Source organism: Lampetra planeri, chromosome 9, assembly GCF_965212315.1.
Source record: "Lampetra planeri chromosome 9, kcLamPlan1.2.h2, whole genome shotgun sequence".
Lineage (NCBI taxonomy): Eukaryota > Metazoa > Chordata > Hyperoartia > Petromyzontiformes > Petromyzontidae > Lampetra > Lampetra planeri.
In genome coordinates, this window is record NC_136115.1 from 3,788,912 (window position 1) to 3,807,508 (window position 18,597).

The window sequence follows — 18,597 nt, forward strand, 5'->3', positions numbered from 1 at the left end:
GTCAGTTGTAAGTTATTGACGAACCGTTCCTGCCCTCCCTCTCGACCCTCCCCCAACCCGCACTGACCAGCGTGGTGAAGAATGTTGAAAACAAAAATATAATAACATTTTAGCCCATCAGGTTATCGGCCTTCCCACCAAATATGTTTAAGCCACATTAGTTTTAGGAAGACCAACTCTCTGAACTTCATAATTGTCATTAGCAGAGCTTGGCTTGTTCGACAAAAGCACATTTGTTGGCCGATGTTATACGACAAGAGTCATCTTCAGACAACGTGGAGGTCATTCACCGCATGGTAGTAAATGAACGCACGCACGCACGCACACGCGCTTGTACGGTATGTTTATGTATCACGTTAAACCTTTGTACCTTCTCCCATGGGCCCCCGTGCAGACAAAAGATTAAAAAGGGTTTGGAGGACTTGAAAAATGTACAACCAACCGGAGACACTTACATGCACGAGGGCATCAACGAGGTATGGCGAGCGCGCCCCACGTGCTCACGCTTGTGCAATCTGGGATGGTATCGGGGGCACATTTGCAATGTGTTTCCTGTTGACTGCTGGGAAGTTACATCGTTAAGGCAACCTCACAGTCAAAATGAAAATAAATCATCCTTACGTATGTAGTAGGTACGTATCTACGTTGAACTTCTTTCACAACAACCGTGCTCAAAGGAGATGTGGGGACTGCGTGAGGATTAGCTATAGTTTTCGTAAACGTGGCTTCTGTATGGAATGCCACGTCCCTCTTTCTCGTTGGGTCCTCGGTAATTGAGGTTATTTTGCTGCTAAAGATGTCCTACGTGACATGCCACTTCGTTGAGCTGTCATTAGTTGCCAGGTCGCTTCTGAAAAAAAAGCTAAATAGCTCGGTGGACTTTACCTGGAAATATACCCCAAAAAAATGTGTATATATTTTTCGAATTGTTTATTTACCCGTCCAATACTTGGCACTCTTATCGTGTCTTTGAATTGTTTGTTGTTGTAACGTTCTGACCTGCCCCTACTGGACATCTGTGAAAAGAAGAGCTTGATATCTCACCGGAATCCTGCAGAATAAATAAATATTCTGATTCTGTGCCCAGCTGGTTGGCGTTCACCTCTGGACGGTGGCACAATTCTTGCAGCCACCCCGGCATCTCTGTTAGGGCATAACCAGATTGCACCCGGGTCACAGTGATACATTGCAAACATTTACGCTGTATATTTAAGACTCAAGATTCATGCAGCAAAAAAATAATATTTCACTTAAAATAACTGCGTTTTCCTTTCATCTCTCAGGCAATCGTACAAATTGAGGGTGAACAACAGAAAGGTATGGGTTTTTTTATGAAGGTGCTTGTACCACATCTCTGATTAATTGCTCTTTCACGGGGTTTTTTTTAGAACTTCAAAATAAGCCATTCATTATTGTTACATTTGATGGCCCATGTTTATAACCCACTTCCATTAAAATTGATTTTAACTCGTAGCCGTCGCCGCTGAACAATCCATTTTGATATTTCAATGAAAAACAAATTAACCGTAAAAGCTTCACCCTTGAGCTGCCGAGATTCATCTCTCCAATTCCATGAAGGTTTGAACGGAAACGACTGTGGTGAACATATTGTTAGATCCATTGCTTCTCGGTGCCATAAACAATATCGTCCAATGGTGCTTTGAAATTGGCACATCACATCGTCGTTCATTGCAGATGCTTAAAATGCAATTTCCGTCAAGTCATTCACAAAGCCAACATCCGCTATTTCTTTATCATATGGATGCAGCGATCAGCTTGCAATCGGAAGGTTGCAATATCAAATTCTGGTTGGCGGGATTGAGTAAGACCATCATCTGCATCATCCCTATGGAGTCGATTAAATAAGTACTGCGCAGTGGGGAAGTCAACGGGGATGTTTCACGGATAGACCCACCCTCTGTCGCAGAAATGTGGAATTCCCATTACTGCCTCAGGGTCTGTGAACAGGAAATGAGCACCACGAGAAACCACATTTGCTTTAAGAAATTTATATTATTTGACTTAGGACATCTGCCCTTTGATTGCGTCCGATGAAGCCCGTGCCGTCCGCGCTTGTGTCCTCGCCAGGGAGAAGAGTGTCGAGTGTGATTGTATCCCTCACCGATGGAGACCTCGTTGAAAACCTCTTTCCCTACGCGAAGAAATCGGTAATATGATTCGTCGCCGGGGCGTGGGGAACAAAGCCTGCATTTTTACCCTCACCTCGCACGAACCGATTTTGTACTGCTTTCAGGATGAAAACATTTTTCGCCCTGATTTCATGTCTTGAGATCAAATAAAACCATCACTTCTGCGCTCCGGTTTCTGCTCGCGTGAGGTCACTTTCCTAGAATTCTCAGCCCCGAGCGCGCTCCCGGTACTCCCTCCGCATTCCACCGCCGCCGCCGCTTGCCGCCCTCCTTGAACGAATCTCCAAGAATTCCACGAAAAAAGCCAAAGCCATTCACGGATGTTGTAGCGGTGGCTACTCGCACAGTCTTGGCCTGTGTGACTGGAGGGTGACGAGAAACCGTTGTGTATCACTGTCACATTGGGCCGAACCCCAAACTACGAGGCAAAGAGGTGCACACGTAGCGGAGTTAGTTTCACGTTCCTCTTACCGATGAATGTTCATGGCATGAGTGGAGGCTAAGGTTTGTCGCGTAAACAAAACGTGCCAATGAGTTACTACTTCAGCCCACCGGCGTGTTGGAGAGTAAATCCACAACATTTGCAACCTGAGCACTGTGACGTTTCGCTGGTAATTACATCCAAAGCTTACCGGTTGGTTGCGGCAGGTGGTGGCGGGGTTAACGACACATTTACGCTGACGCGGCGACCTCACCCGAAATCCTTTATTAGGAAGGCTATCGTCGATTGTTCCGTCTCGACGTGCGAATCGTGGAAAAAACAAGGCTTTGGTACGCTGACGTTGGAAACGAAGACAATGTTCCACTTTGGGCTTGAAAACAGAAAACAAGAGACATCTGTTACAGCTTTGTTGGAAGTTTTTCTGTTTGAACAAATGTGAAGCCAGCTGTGTTTAATTAATAGAGATCACGTCTGGCAAAGCGATGCAACACCCTACCAGGGTTTATCGCGCAGAAAGGTTCAATAACATTGTTTACTTTTCTCTTGTTTATGTCGTCTGGGGCAATGCCTCTTTTCTTCTGTGCGTGATGGAGGGCTAAGGATTTGAATAACAAAGTTGTGACTCTCAATTCATAATTTTCTTTCAGGCTGACAGGGCAAGGTCGGTTGGAGCCTCTGTCTATGCCGTTGGCGTAAAAGATTTTAAGTATGAACAGGTAAATAATTTCTATTGTTGATATTATTATGTATATCTTGTTGTGTAACACACACACACATGTATGTTGTCTTTGAGAACTAATTTATTTCATTACACTTGATAATTTACTACTATAACGACCCAATAATGTCTGTGTGTCCCGCGCGTGACGTCACTCCACATGAGGCCAACCCCCACAGGTGACGTCCTCCAAATGGACACCCCTCCCCCCTCCATTAATAATAACTAGCGGCTGACGTCACTCCACATGGGGGGGGAGGCGCCTCCTCCCCCCTCCTCGGCGTCAACTTACAACCGTCACTACAAAGGCAGAACCCTCACGTCACGCGATCTCCGCTATTGAGAAATATAAGTAAAAAGGACGTCATCATGAACAAGGGTTTATAACCTTTCAATGAAATAAGTCAGTGTCACCGCGGCCTTACAAATTCAACACGAATTGATGCAATGAATATCACGTCGCGGTCTGCTTTTCGTTTGCAAGTTTCAGATTTACTGCAATACACTCATCCTTGGAAGGGCAAAAGGCTCGTGTATAAATATTATTAAAGTCACTGGTCTTGTTATTAAAGAGTTTGTTTTTTCTTTCATTTTAATATACTGCACACCCGTTAGTGACTAGTGATATCTGAACCAGGCCTGGGTTCCTACCCTTCACAAATACGCAATGAATGAGTTGGTGAAGTATGGTTAAACCACCTTGACCGAGAGGGAGGCCTTCATCCAGCAGTGGATTTTAAAAAGGCTCTAATTAGTTTTTTTTTCTTCGTAATTTATCATTTGGAGGCCATCCCACCTGCATAGGCAGCAGTGAGATCAACACAACCAGCAGGGAAGAAAAAAAGTCGAAATATATTTTCTTTTAAAAACCCCCAACAAAACTATCACACAATGAAACGCATTTCTACAAAACGCTGTCGTGTACAGAATACCACTCCTCCACGCGCATCGCCCCTGTCATTGATAACGAACACTCTACCCTTTGCCTCCTTTGCGTGCTCCGAGCATGCGAGCACCTCGATTCAAGTTTTAACAACTACGCCCCCCCCCCCACCCATCTGTCACAGCTCGCCGTGATCGCAGACAGCAAGGAACATGTGTTTCCAGTCAACGGGGGCTTCAGCGCCCTGCGAAACATCATCAACTCCGTGAGTGCCTCTCTGCGTTCTCGCGAGCCGTGCGAGCGTGCGCCGTCGACGCTACGAGACCGACATCTGTCAGCGAGCGACCGTGCGGCTCTCTGAAGGGGAGCGGTGGTGGAGTGGTTAGCGGCACCGAGTTCCATTCCCGCTCGTGGCCAAGACCGGCGACGATTATCTGAATCAGTCCTGGGCCTCTCCTAGGTCGACTCAGCCTTAAACGAGTACCCGGTGCGGTGTGTAAAATGTCACCTGATAGGGAGACAAAGGCGGCCGGGCGTGGTGCTGGACCCCCACTCCCCCCCCCCTGGTGGATCTTTGCCATTGTCTCCCTAAGGTTTCGGAGAGGCCCGAATTGCAATAGTTCACCGGGAGCCGTAGAGCAATGGTGATTTAGCGGCCTGTGCACGTGACCGTGTTGCGAGAGGCACGGGCAACTCTCTCCGATGAACCCTCGAAATCCAATCTGTCAGAGTGACACACGAATGGAACACACAGCAGAACGCGCACGCCCCGGAAAGCCATTGACAGTGGGCCGAGATCAAAATGACGGGATAGAGAGGTAGACGGTGTGCATTTGGAAGCCTCGACTTGCCAATGAAAGGCAACATGCCAATGTGCGTGAACAGGGAAGGTTTTTAATCAGTCTGCGTCGCCACCTTTTTTTGTTAAGCGTGGATCAGAAGCACGGGCGCTGACAATTAAACCACGCCTGGACCTAAAATGAGGGACGGAGAGAGGAGGACCTGGATGAGAAAACGTGCGCAGGTTTTAGGGACGGAACGTTGCTCAGGAAAGTGGGCGGGGCTGGGCAGGACGAGTGAATGACAATGGCCGGTGGGTCGAGGCTAACGATGGAGCGCGAGTCGAAGGTTGGGAACGCGCCCGACAGGAATTGGCCTCCGGAGAGGTGGAGCCACGGAATCCGCTCACGTGCAGGCGCTCAACGTATCGTTGCATCGCGATGGCCATGAGAGATGGTGACGGCTGGGTGGGGAAGGCCTTCATCCAGCAGTGGATGGGTCATGCTTCGATTTGCTGCTGCTGATGATGATGATGTTAAAATGGGGATGTTAAATGGATGCACTTATTTATACACAAAGACATTTGTGTATGCACCTGAGCCTTGCTTTCACCGGCTCTGCTGTGGCAGTTTTGTTTTAAATTCACAGGCAGTCTCCGGCTTACGACGGTCCGATGCACAATTGCTACGTTTATATAGAACATCAGCAAGTGATGTCGCCACCGTTTTTCCCTGTCTATGGGGAAATCGCAGTCCGATTTCCGACGACGGGGTTTCCAGGAACGCATTGCGACGTCGTGAAAGTGGGGACCGCCTGTGTATATCTACAACTAAAATCTACTGTTTTTGCTTGACCAGGTAAGGCCTACTGATCGAAATAGCTCTTTTTGCAAATGATAGCTCAACAAAGTGGCTTATCAAGTGGAAATGTATAGCAGCCAAATACTCGAAACGCACGTTTCTGACTATGGTGGGAAACTCCAAATTATACAGCAGGCGTCAGGGTCGGGATGGAACCTACGACCTCCTGTATACCAGGCGAGGTAGTTAACATCTCCTAGCCACCGTGGCGATAGATATATATATACCCCCGAGAAATGTGGTGTCCTTTCTATCTACATTGGGTATCTCGGTGCGATTGTTCTATGAAAAGTGAGTGAATGAAAGCAAAGCAAGTAGCTAAATGAGTGTGCACTCGGGTAGATAAATGGATCAACATGCCGCGTGTGCCTGTCAGCGTGCGCTGATTAAAGAGGGAAGCCACGAGTGGTGATGAAGCTGGTGTTTTTGCAACAAAGCAGGCTAATGCTGAATAGAGCTCACGCGCCTACATTCCGACGAAACTTACTTCTCAGAATGATTTTACATTCGTGGAAAATAAAGTGCAGGGCCTAAATTAAGGCGCCCTGGAGAGACATTCGCAGAATTGTGGCTCGATTTATTTAAAGCTACTCAAACGAGACGGGCTTTGAGGGAATGTTTATAGAATTGGGAAATTAATGCAACGTAAAAAAAAATTACAGCCAGTACATTTGTAAGCTTTCTTTTTTATGCACACAGCGCCTTTACTTGTTTAAAAGAAAAACAGTCTCCGAGGGTTAGCACAAAAATGATATACATTATATTTGTTCAGCACGGTAGGCTACGTACGGTTCGACATACGTACATGACATGCAAACTAGAGTAAAAGCAAAATCAGTTTTGTAAAAGTGCAAGGAATATTTTTCTATTTATTTTTTTGTTGTTGCAAAATATCCTCGTGCAGATGTATGTGATGCTGCTGCTTCGTGAGTTGTTGTCGTGCGGCCGCTCTGCTGTTGGGGTCGTGCCGGTGTTGGCGCGACGTTTGACAACGACATCACTGATCGTTTTGCTTCACCACGATCTGGGGGGCCAGCGGGCGGGCGGAGGGGGGGGGGGCTAACTTCCCTTTTCCAAGCACATCTTCATGGAAGTGCATTTTCCAGTCGAGTTCAGTTCCCGAAGAGACCGCCACCGGCTCGCGTGGCGCGAAACGTCGGACGTCGCGTCGGAGAGAGGGAGATAGAGAGATTTGAGTGTGCACCTGAGGTCGCAAACGGGGTTTGATTCCTTACCCGTACCCGGCCGCACCAGGGTCGCAATCGGGTACCCGTACCCGTACCCGGCTGTACCCGTACCCTACCCGAACCCGGCTGGGTACGGGTAGGGTACGGGTATCGGGTACCTGATTGCGACCTCTGGGATGAAGCCATGTTGCAGGCGCGGGTGGGTTGATTCTAGGAACTTGAATTGTGAGAAGAGACAAGACGTTGGGAAATGAGTGACAAACGGTGACTCACCAGTGACTCACGGCCTACCCGTACCCGGCCGCACCAGGGTCGCAAACGGCTACCCGTACCCGTACCCAGCCGGGTACGGGTAGCCGGGTATCGGGTAGGGTACGGGTATCGGGTACCCGGTTGCGACCTCTGGTGTGTGCTGTGAAAGGGGAGGGGGGGGGCAAGCCTGTGGGGAGGGGGAGGCTCCGTTGACTCCCCACATAAATTATGTAAGCAGCTTTTACCCACGCACGGTGAGAAGCGCTCGCCTCCCAATCGTAAACGGCCGACGGCGCAGAAATTGCAGCGCTCGGATGTCCGCCGTGCCCCCCCTCCCTCCCTCCCTCCCCGCCGCGAATCCGTGACACGCTCACCCACGCGTGTGATGGTGCTCTGTATCCCCCCACCCCCTTTAGATCCTGAAGAAGTCATGCACCGGGATCACATCCGTCGACCCATCGAGCATCTGCATCGGAGGTACGTGTGCTCGCCCCCCCCCCCGCCCCCCCCCCCCACCCCCCCGCCCCCCCTCCCCCGCCCGCCGTGTGTGCGTCCACGCCAACGTCGCTCTTTAACGTCACTGGAAATGCAACGGAGCAAACGCCGCCCGATGCAATTTGAAGGGCTTGTCCTACTCACCCCCCTCCCCACCCCCAAAGCCCTCACCACCGCAACAATGCTCTGAACTCGTTTCTGCTGCTGCTGCCCCGGCTGCGTTCGTTGTTGTCGGTGTTGCTTTTTTTTTAGACTTGCAAAGGTGCCTCAGCCTGGCTGTACGAGCCTAGGTCAGGGGGTCGGCGTCATCAAGGAACCACCGTCCTTGTATTTACCAACACAGTGCATTGTGGCTCTTGAAATATTGAGGGATTTTTTTCTTTTTCTTGAAATATTGAGGGTTTTTTTTGTTTTACCGATTAAAAAAAAATGGCTCTTCTTGTTATTTTAATTGCTGACCCCTGGCCTAGGCCATTAATGCCGGACCCCAATAATACTATTTGTGTCTTAGTCTCGCTCTATGAGCCTCGGAAATAAACACTGAACCTCCGACGAGTCTTGTTGCTCTATCTTTGGGCTGTGCTGCACCGTCGCTTTCTCCGCTCTCCAATGATTTCCTTCCCCAAATCCCCCCTCCCTCCACCTCCCACCCTTCCCACCTATACCAGCGTGTGTTTTTTCCTTGATTGTTGTAAAGTCTCTTGAGACGCAACGGCATTTAGGCGATTTATAAATTGAAACTGTCGTTGTTATTTCATGAGATGTCGTTTTACTTGTACTGTGTGGAACTGAGAAATGTCACCAACGTGTCACGGTTGATTGTTGGCTTTGAGATCAAGTTAAATATTAAATAACGACAATAAAATCGTTATTGCATTCGAAGTATATCCTACGGACGCATATTCCTAAGCATCAGGTCAAGCGACATTTAAGAAAAATCTACGAATTTATAACATGTACATATCGGCTCTTTAGTTTTTAATTTAAACATAGCAATGGAGTCAGCTATAGACACACACCTCGAGGTAGCAAAGGAGACAGCGCGACCTCCCATTATGTAGAGAATGATAGTAAGATGAGAGAGGCCGTGCATTTATGACCTGTCAGAGTAAGCGTAGGGAGAGGTGAGGTCAGAGAGGTAGGTAGGATAACAAATGTAACTAAATAAAATCAAGTCAAATTACGATAAGCAAGCAGCAACCGCATGAAATACATTTCATGGCTGTGCATCGTCCTTTGTCAATCCTCTGCTGGATAAAGGCCTCGCCCGTGCTGTGTCAGTCATGTGGGGCCGGTTCAGGTATCACTCGCTACTCACGTTGTCCGCGGCCCAGGAACCAAACCGAGGAAATCAGGTCACCCCCGGTTCATATCGCAGTGCGCTAACCACTGTGCCACCACTCCCGCACCGCTGCTGTATTATCACAAATTTGCAATAAAAACAAAAATACCAGTCAGGTCGTACATTTCATTGGTCTCTCGCAGCATTAAGTGAGATCCTCTGAGTGGTAGAAGACGATCTGATCCTCGGCCAGCTTAGCTGGCCACGCCGGCCTGGCGGCTGGGGGTGGCGCACGACAAAGCAGCGAGTGGGTGCGCGACGGAGGTCAAACCACCACGGCAAGCGAGTTCCTCACCGACCCCCGCGCCGCCATCCTCGATTCGGACGCCACCTCGGCCGTGCCGCGGCTGCCATTGTGTCCCTGGCCCCTCGCCACGCGGCGGGGCGACAACGCAGGGCCTTGCGCGAGGAAGCGACGGCGATAGACGGGAAAGACGGCAGGTCGCGCTGCGCTGCCTGTCCCCCGCCCCCCAGCCTCAAGCGAGGAAATAAAATAGAACAAATAAATCGGCTAACTTCCCAACGTCGGCGAGCTCGAGGTCAGATTAGCAGCGTAAAGCGTGCCTAACGACGAAAAGGCCAAATATGTTGTCACTAGCAGGCAGCGTGCGACGACAAGTATTTTGGCAGTGTGTGCTCAAATAATGAGTGGGTGATATTAAAGTGAAATGATCATTTTGGAGTCATCGCACCTATAATTATTATTCAGGCTATAATTGGACCCAATTTGTCCTCTGATGTGCTTATTACAGTGGGTGTCAAAATCTCGACGTGTGTGTGCGCGCGTGTGCATGTACATTTCCCGTGCTTTGGCCCGGGGAAGGGGGGGGCCTTCCGAATTGGCTGGGACTGTCTTGTCTAACGGACTCATTCTCCCCGAAAGTCATTAAACCCACACCGTATATCCATATTTAAATTGACACAATAAAGCAATCATGCTCGACTGACGACCGTAAAGCAGGCCCGGTTTGGCACAATGTAAGGTATTAATATTGTGTCCGGGGTGATCAGTTAGTGTTACATATCAAGCCGACGCGAATAAATGTATTAATTTCACAGCTCAGTAATCAGCGCTTCATTTTCCTCCCAAGACTATAGCCAATTCAAATGAGGGTTCAAGGTCGATACAAACATTACGGCGAGGTGCGCGGCTCCGGCGAGTCGCGGCCTGCTCCAAGAACACCCGGGGAGGGCACTGGCCCCGGTCTTGCGTTGCGCCTGTGGCCCCGATTTAGCCGAGCCACCGGATATGCGTTGTGATTTATCGCGCGAGCGGTCCCCAGACCGCAAACCCCGATCGCTCCGCGCACACAGCTCGCTCGGTCATCCTCACGTCCAGTAAATACCTCTCGCTGGCAGCGCGCGTTCCTGCGAGCGATCCGGCGTGCGGCCACACATATTGCGGTGTCTTGTTTGTTTTGCGTTTGACCGATGATTGTAGCAATAATAGCGGGCAAGTGTATATGTCAATTGAGTGTTGCTATTGAATTACAACATTTGTAGCAACAACAAAAAATGTATGGTGTGATGTCAAAATAATGTAATAGTGCTGATATCTAAAATAATAAAAATCATAATTTTTTTACAATATAAAATGCATTTTTTTTTTACTAATAATTTCGATACACTGTGAAACATATTTAAAGCTCGCCCTCCCACTATGTCGGTACTGCTCATGAGTACCTATTCATTCATTTGCTAATAATCGACAACACATTAATCACGAGCTTAACCATTATGATTTAGTATATAAACATCTGTGAACATATTGACACTGGCACATATTGGAGAGAAACTCTTCACATTTCTCAATTTTGTTTTGCAGCATTATTTAAGAGTTTAATACCATATCCCAACCCTGCTTGTTAAACACTTTGGTTGTTTTTTCCCCCGCATCCAGAATTCACATTGGCCACATGGAAATAAATACATAAATAATGGATATTGAAATGTGTTATAGGTGAATGCTAGTTTTTTTCATCTATTCCAAGAGGCAGAGGTCGCTGTATGGATCGCACCAACACTGCCAGGATGTGTTTGACGGTTTTGACTTCAGCACAGCAGCAGTTTCGTCAATTATTTGATCCATATCCATTTGTGGAAGGTGGACACGCATATCCGATGTTGCATCCGTTACTGACCAGTTATGATAGTGGTGGGATAAATCGTGGGTACCATCACATCTTCATGACAGCGTCTGAGAGATGGATAATCGCTCCTTCAAATTACAGGGCCCTTTCAATAATGCGGGCATCGGAACCCTGTACGTGTTTCTGAGCTTTAGACGAGCAAAATGCATCAGTTCGTCGGTTGCAATTATTCTTTGCGCATAATGCCTCACATCGAATTGTTAATGTGAGAATCAATTATTTACGTGAGAATTGATTATTTTAAGTGCGTGCACGTGGTGTGCAATTGAGATCCCGTTACTTTTTTAGGCTAATGTGCCTAAGAGACAAAACAAAATGAAACCAATGGGACTGCAAAAAAAGACGACTGAAAAATAATTGATTCTTCGGTAGAATCTTGACCCAGAATTGTGACAAATGGAATCACTGGGATGGTGAATCGTGCCATGCCTGCTTGTGTTTCTGTTTGACGCACTTGCCAATAACATCTGGTAACCCAGCAGCATTTGTTTAAGAAAGCCTGGCTCCGCTGATGAGACGCAGGAGGTCGAAATCGGTCCAGAAAATTTGGTTGTTTAAGCAAATGCTGCCGGATAATGCTGGTCTGCAAAAGCCAATTGGCCGATGAACTAAAACACGTACTTTTTTATATCGAGGCACCAAATCTCAGGATTTGTAAAGAAAAATGCAAATGGCTCGTTTTCCCTGACCCCATGACGAATTCAAACTTCCACCCCTCGGGGCCCGAGTTCAGAATAAAAATGATTTATTTTTCTGAGCAGTCACACACTATTCATGGTTAATCTCTGAAACACATGACCACCTCGTAAGGGTATCCTTAAAGTGAATGTGGGTTTGGCTCCTTTTTTCCCAGATTGTGATCCGGCCGTGAAATGTCAACATGTGTACCCGTATGAGCCGTGTACAGTGCGGTCACAAGCGTTTATAAGTTCCCGGGTGTAAAGATTCGCCCCCTTGGGGTTCATTGAGTCGTCACAATTTAGGGCCGCGATTCCATTTCAAAATGGATTATCATTTTATTTTACATTGTGGGTAAAATTACTAGCCCCTATTGGCTGGAAGGCGTCACATTAGCTAATAGCTGCATGGATCGAAAAACACCGATTCGTACACACATGAGGGCACGCATTTGTAGCTTAAGTGTTGGTAAAAGCCCATGAATCAATGCATTATAGCCCTTATAAGCGCAATCTCATGGAATTTAAATCACTCCTGAATGGAGTAATTTGTGCAACGAAGAGGGGGGGGGTCCATTTCCCAAAAACGTTGCTTTGCATATACCTCCCTTTTAAGGCAGTGTTCTTGACAAATGTGTCTAGTTCTTTCTTGATATGATTTGTGTTATTGGGCACCACTGCAAATGCAGCAGCAGCAGCAGCATCGCCGAGTCGTTTGTTGACTATAATCGGCAAGATATCCAAGTGTAGGTCGTACGGAGCTTCCTGAAAAAAAGACTTGAGACTTTGTAGCTTTCCTGGATAAATAATTTATATTCTTCTTCTTACTGTTATTAGTTTAATAATAATTGTAAAAAGTGTTAGCTCTTAGAATTGAATAATATTTCACATCATTCTTCGGTGTTAATGATTTCGAAAGATGTGGTGGTGTGTGCCTTCCACACAGTACATGTGACACGTATTTAATAAACGGCTTCTAGAATACAACAAAGTGTAGACACATGCACGATGGTGCAAAATCATTTCAGCGAATAATTGCACGTCTGCATTTATACATTCATGGGAGGGGGGGGGGAATAACAATGCAAAAATAATGCTCTCCCAACCCTTGGGGTGAGATATAAGTTGGTCAGCCTTATCATGGACTACTGGAGGCTACGTGAAACCAGATACAGGTTGACAAGCTGCATTGATTGCAAATAAATCGTACACATAGTGTAAGCTGCGTCAGTCTAAACTGCAAAGCATTTTAACAATCCAATGCATATCATCATCATCATTAAACATCACGACCTTTATTACCCGTCCCAAGTTTAGATATTCCTGTATTGATTATGATTAGTCATCATCATCAACAACCATGATCGACCCGCTACTGGATGAAATCCCCCTCAAGCCATCACCATCTGTGACGATCCTTCGATGTGATAATCTCACCTAGCATGTACACACACACAAAGTTGATTTTCATTGCTCCATCTCCTCAGTGGATATTACCCTCAGAATCCGTTTATTTTTGTAACATCTCAATGACTTATCATCTCATCAATTCAGATTGAGTGATAGATTATTAGAATATATAGGCATGCAGATGATCATACATATGCATACACCGTGGCGTGTTATACATATACATACACTGTGGTGTTTGATTTCATTCCCTGAAATAACCTGCGCTGAAAAACATGTAACCCTATCTCCATTCCGCTAATAAGTACGCTTTAAATTTCGATTTAAAGCTGTCGTGACTGCAGGGATTCATCGTCTTGGTTCTTTCGGTAAAGTCACGTAGAAGGGAAATAATAAAATAATAGAAATAAAACATAATAAAATAATTCTGACGACGTTTCCGCCACAACGCTAGCAGCCGTCCTCAGGTGTAGCGGAAACGTCGTGAGAATTGTATTTTATTATGTTTTATTATTATTTTATTATTTCCCTTCTACGTGACTTTACCGAAAGAACCAAGAAAAGTACGCTTTAGCAACATGTTTTTTATGACTAAAATATGTCAATGACATATTAGACATTTCACAACGTTTGTTGAGCACGTGCGTGAGGAAGCGGCACTGCCCCGCCGTGAACTCCGAAAACGACCTCCCGTGTGAGTCGGTGCCGCTCCCTCGAGCCTCCTCAATCGCTGCGCCCACAACTCCTCAATCGCTGCGCCCACAACTCCTCAATCGCTGCGCCCACAACTCCAGCCGTCTGCTGGACTATTCCAGGAGGTGGCTCGTGTTGGCTTTTGTTCGCTCCACGCCTCAAACCCCCCTCCAGCCCGCCCCCAGAGTGCGTCCTATCTTGTCAAATGTGCTAAGTCGAGCAGGGGTTGAGCCTGGTTTAGTCCTCGCATGGAAGACTGCCTTGGATCTCGAGGTGTTTGTAGGCATAGGGCTGCAAGGTGTGTCCGAGAGGTAGCAATGTTGAAGTGTCGCTCCCCTTGCGAACGAGCCACGGGTACCTTCTGGGGTCCTCTGGTTGCCTCACGCGTGCGAGGAATTGGCACAAACAAGCCAGGGGTGGCAGGCTGCTCCCGACAAGATTCACGACACTCGATCGACGGGGCTCTCCTGGGTGTGTTCGAAAGAGAAAAAGAAAAGACTGTAGACCGCCCGATGCGGTTTCGAGTTGCGCCGCGCCGCGTGCTGTCGTTCGGTATGATGTCCAGGGAGCCCCTGCAGGAGAGGCTAAACAGCACATTAGCACAACCGCCAGAATCTACGCAACTTATGCAGCGCTCGCAATCATTGCAATTGGCAGCTGCCGTCGTGCAAAGGTTGGCACACTGTTTTTGCAATCCGGAGGTTTGCCGGTTCAACTCCACCTCCAGCGAGCGGCGGTTGAAACAACGGGACACGCATTTTCTCAAATCGCCCGCACCTCCGACCACCGCAGGCGAGGCGGTTGGCAGGTCGCGCGCGGCGGAACGAAGCGCGGCTCACGCCGAGCTCTTACAAACGCCGACCGGTCCACGTTGAAGGGGCCGACCGATTCCCTTCCCCACCCCCCGAGTTCATGTTAGCCGGGAGGCCCTTGCGCGCTGGGCGCCAGCAGTGGCGACTGCAGGCCCGGCGCCCGCGTCTTTGATCTTCGACCTCCGGCAATGAACGTCGCCCGCCGTGTGTCGCGTTCCCGCAGAGGAGTACGACGTCGTGATCCAGGGCAACGGCTTCACGCGCGCGCGGGCCGGGGAGAACACGCAGTGCATCTTCCAGATCAACGACACCACGTCCATCAGTGAGTAATAGAGTAATATCCCCTTCCCCCCCCCGCACTACTGCACAACAGTAATTATTTGTATTTACACGCTTGCTGAGTACAGGCCTAAAGGCCCAACAACAAACAGCATGGTCGCAAAGTGGCAATACATAAAATAAAACTAAACTGTCTTCTTGGTTCTTTCGGTAAAGTCACGTAGAAGGGAAGTAATAAAATAATAAAAATAAAACATAATAAAATAATTCACACGACGTTTCGGCCACAATGCAAGCAGCCGTCCTCAGGTGAAGACCAGGTCTGTCGGGGAGACAGCGTTGTGGCCGAAACGTCGTGAGAATTATTTTATTATGTTTTATTTTTATTATTTTATTACTTCCCTTCTACGTGACTTTACCGAAAGAACCAAGAAGATGAATCCCTGCAGTCACGAAAGCTTTAAATCGAAAACTAAACTGATTTTTATTTTACCAGGTAAGGGCCTAGTGAGCTGCTCCTTTTCAGAAGCGAACCTGGCCACAAATGATAGCTCAACGAAGTGGCTTATCACGTGGACATTTCTCGCAGCCAAATACTGTAAACGCGCGATGTTGATTCTCAATGTGGACGGGAAACTCCAGGGAAGCCGGAGAAAAATCCACGCGACCACGGAGAGAGAGACACGCACAAACTCCAAATATACAGCAGGCGTCGTGATCGGGATTGGACCCACGACGTCCTGTATACCAGGCGAGGTAGATAACATCTCCTAGCCACCGTGGCGCCCTTTGATTTGAGGGGAAGGCTGTAAGAGCTTGGGGGGGAGAGACAATGGAAGGGAATTCCAAAGTGAAGCAGTGGAAGGAAAGAAGCAGACAGAGAAGCATGTGTTGTGGCCTGCAGTGTGGTGGTGGTGGTTGTGGTGGGCGCTTGAACACGGTATGGATGAGATGAAACAGAAGATGAACGCAAAATTTATCAGTCTTTTGAAATACGTGGTCAACCGGGTTAGTGTCTAACTGTGTTGTTGGCCGACTGGTTTTGCATCACGTGATGTCTCTAAGGTTTGTTGAGTTCTCGTCTCCCATCTTCTTGCTGTATTTGCCTCCATGCAGTTTGCCGATCTCTGTGTGCTATGCACGTGGTGTCCCCCTATGTGTTCCCTCGCTATGTGTTTTACCCCATTTCCACCTGACGATGAGCGCTTGTGTTGCGTTCGAAACGTCGTGATTTCTTTTCATTAAATTTTATTTACTTAAATTTTAATTTATTTCTACATACGTGACTTTACCGAAAAAACCAATGAGTATAACTCCTGCAGTCACGAAAGCTTCAATTCTAGATTGAGATGAAACGGTCAGTGTCTCAGACACCGAGCCCTCAACGTGGGTGGAGGAATCGATGTGTCCGTGTGAAGTTCACGGGAGCAGTGACCCACGGTAGTAGCTATAGAAGAGCGATAAGGAGGCGGTCGGCGCGTCTTGGTGAAGTTGGTGGCCAAGGGAGCAGTGCAGGTATCACTGGCCATCGACGTCAGCCATATATGGACTGCATGTTGAACTTCTTTCGCACAGTACGTGGCCAACCGTGCCAATCAGAGGTGCAGGGGAAGGGCAACAAACTAAATACCAAAAAGCAGTTCTGAAGAGATGCATTTTCAATGTAGATTTAAAACTGCATAGCTCCGGTAGCTTCCTAACAGCGGAAGTATTCGCGTTCCAGACGGCTGCAAGATGCGCGTCTGAAAGCGCCGTGCGATACGGTGACCGCCTTTGTTCGACGGATATCCAAAAGCCACTGCTGCTGCTGCGATGGGCAGAGTGTCACGTGATGGTGGATTATGCTACTTGACGAGATCAGCATGGTATTGTGGTTCATTTGTAGCAAGCGCTTTTGTGTGTCGTTTGAGCCATGGCCAGGACTGACATTCATATCATTGGGTCCAAAATGCAGAAACACACTGTGCAACAACTCCACTCAGTATATACTGTACGCATGCATGGAAGAAAAACATTGGATGCTTCATGGATACAAGGGTCAACTCCAGCGGATGTCAATATGTGCCGTAATAGAAAGTAATTTAATTACGGAACGCTCACAGCATTGCCTAAGTGCATTATAAACTTACATTGATTCCATTATTCGGGAGCCTGTGTGCAGCTTCTGCACAGAACTATCAAGTATTTCTCCCATTGCCCATTCATTTAGCTTCTGAGGTTAAAGAGATTGGGCAAACCACAGGGTAAAACCATTCGCTACCCCGCTTACCAGGGAGGTGAAATGCAATACAGTATACGATACAAAACGCTTGTATATACTGCTCTTCACACACAGCATTCCAGGGAGCTTCACAATAATAATAAGACAAACTCAAAAACACAATGCCATGCAAATCCTACTATTTTATAATTACAATATGATTTAACCAACAACACCCGTTCCCCCCCTAATTGCCACTTGAACTTTCCCAGAGGCAATAAAAGATGTGCTCTTGTAAACATGCAGCAGAACAAGTGTTCCATTCGTTTCAGAAGTTGCTATTTTAAAACCCGATCTCAATGGCTCACTGTTGCCTCTGTGTCACATTTTTTGGGAAACTAGCCATCGGTCGTGAGATAATAACATTCCTCAGCATGCAACTGGTTTCGTGGCAATGTTCCACATGTAAATACCATGTCCCAGTAGTGGTCTTATAGAGTTTCACTAACAGTACATATTTTATGTGTTGTATCTACGAGTCTAAATTGTTCTAAACGATGAGGCATTTCACCAACCTGCGTCGACCAGCGTGGTGAAGTATGTTGAAAACAATCCTTGCATGACCCATGCTGCAATGGGGGGGGGAGATCCTCATCCAACAAGAGTTTGGCAAAGGTGCGCACATTATCGAAAATACTTTTAGAACGTGATAAAAAGAATGTTTTAGATGTAATTGGGTAAAAAAGATTGTGATGGGTGGGGACGTTCATGTACAGTATGGAGAAGGGCAGGTTACATACGGAGTTACGTAGATGGCGAGATGTTAACTGCCTCGCTTGGTATACAGGAGGTCGTGGGTTCAATCCTGATCCTGACGCCTGCTGCTGTATATTCGGAGTTTGCGTGTCTCTCTCATCATAACCACGGTGGCTATGAGATGTTAACTACCTCGCCTGGTATGCAGGAGGTCGTGGGTTTGATCCCGACCCTGACGCCTGCTGTATATTTGAAGTTTGCATGTTCTGCTCATGGTCACGTGAATCTTTCTCCGGGTCTTATTGTTTTTCTCTCCGCATTTAGAATCAACGTGCGTTTATAGTATTTGCTTGCTATAAATGCCCACACGATAAGCCACTTTGTTGAGCTATCATTTGTGGCCAGGTCACTTCTAAAAATGAGCTATATCGCTCCGGGGGCCTTACCTGATCAAATGTAATAGTTTAATTTATAGCAGTGGCTTAGAGCTAATATACAGGCATTGGCAACC

At 47.4% G+C, this 18,597-nt stretch overlaps 1 protein-coding gene across 1 annotated transcript in view; it reads left to right on the top strand.

Annotated features, from left to right (window-relative positions):
• The window catches only part of LOC144720579 (anthrax toxin receptor 1-like), a 66,201-nt gene that overhangs the window by 8,306 nt on the left and 39,298 nt on the right, over positions 1-18,597 (top strand). Inside the window, exons 5-11 of the mRNA XM_078597402.1 lie at positions 395-476; positions 1,284-1,317; positions 2,089-2,168; positions 3,240-3,308; positions 4,378-4,458; positions 7,689-7,749; positions 15,075-15,173. Coding sequence (XP_078453528.1) covers positions 395-476; positions 1,284-1,317; positions 2,089-2,168; positions 3,240-3,308; positions 4,378-4,458; positions 7,689-7,749; positions 15,075-15,173 — 506 coding nt within the window. The remainder of the gene's footprint in view (positions 1-394; positions 477-1,283; positions 1,318-2,088; positions 2,169-3,239; positions 3,309-4,377; positions 4,459-7,688; positions 7,750-15,074; positions 15,174-18,597) is intronic.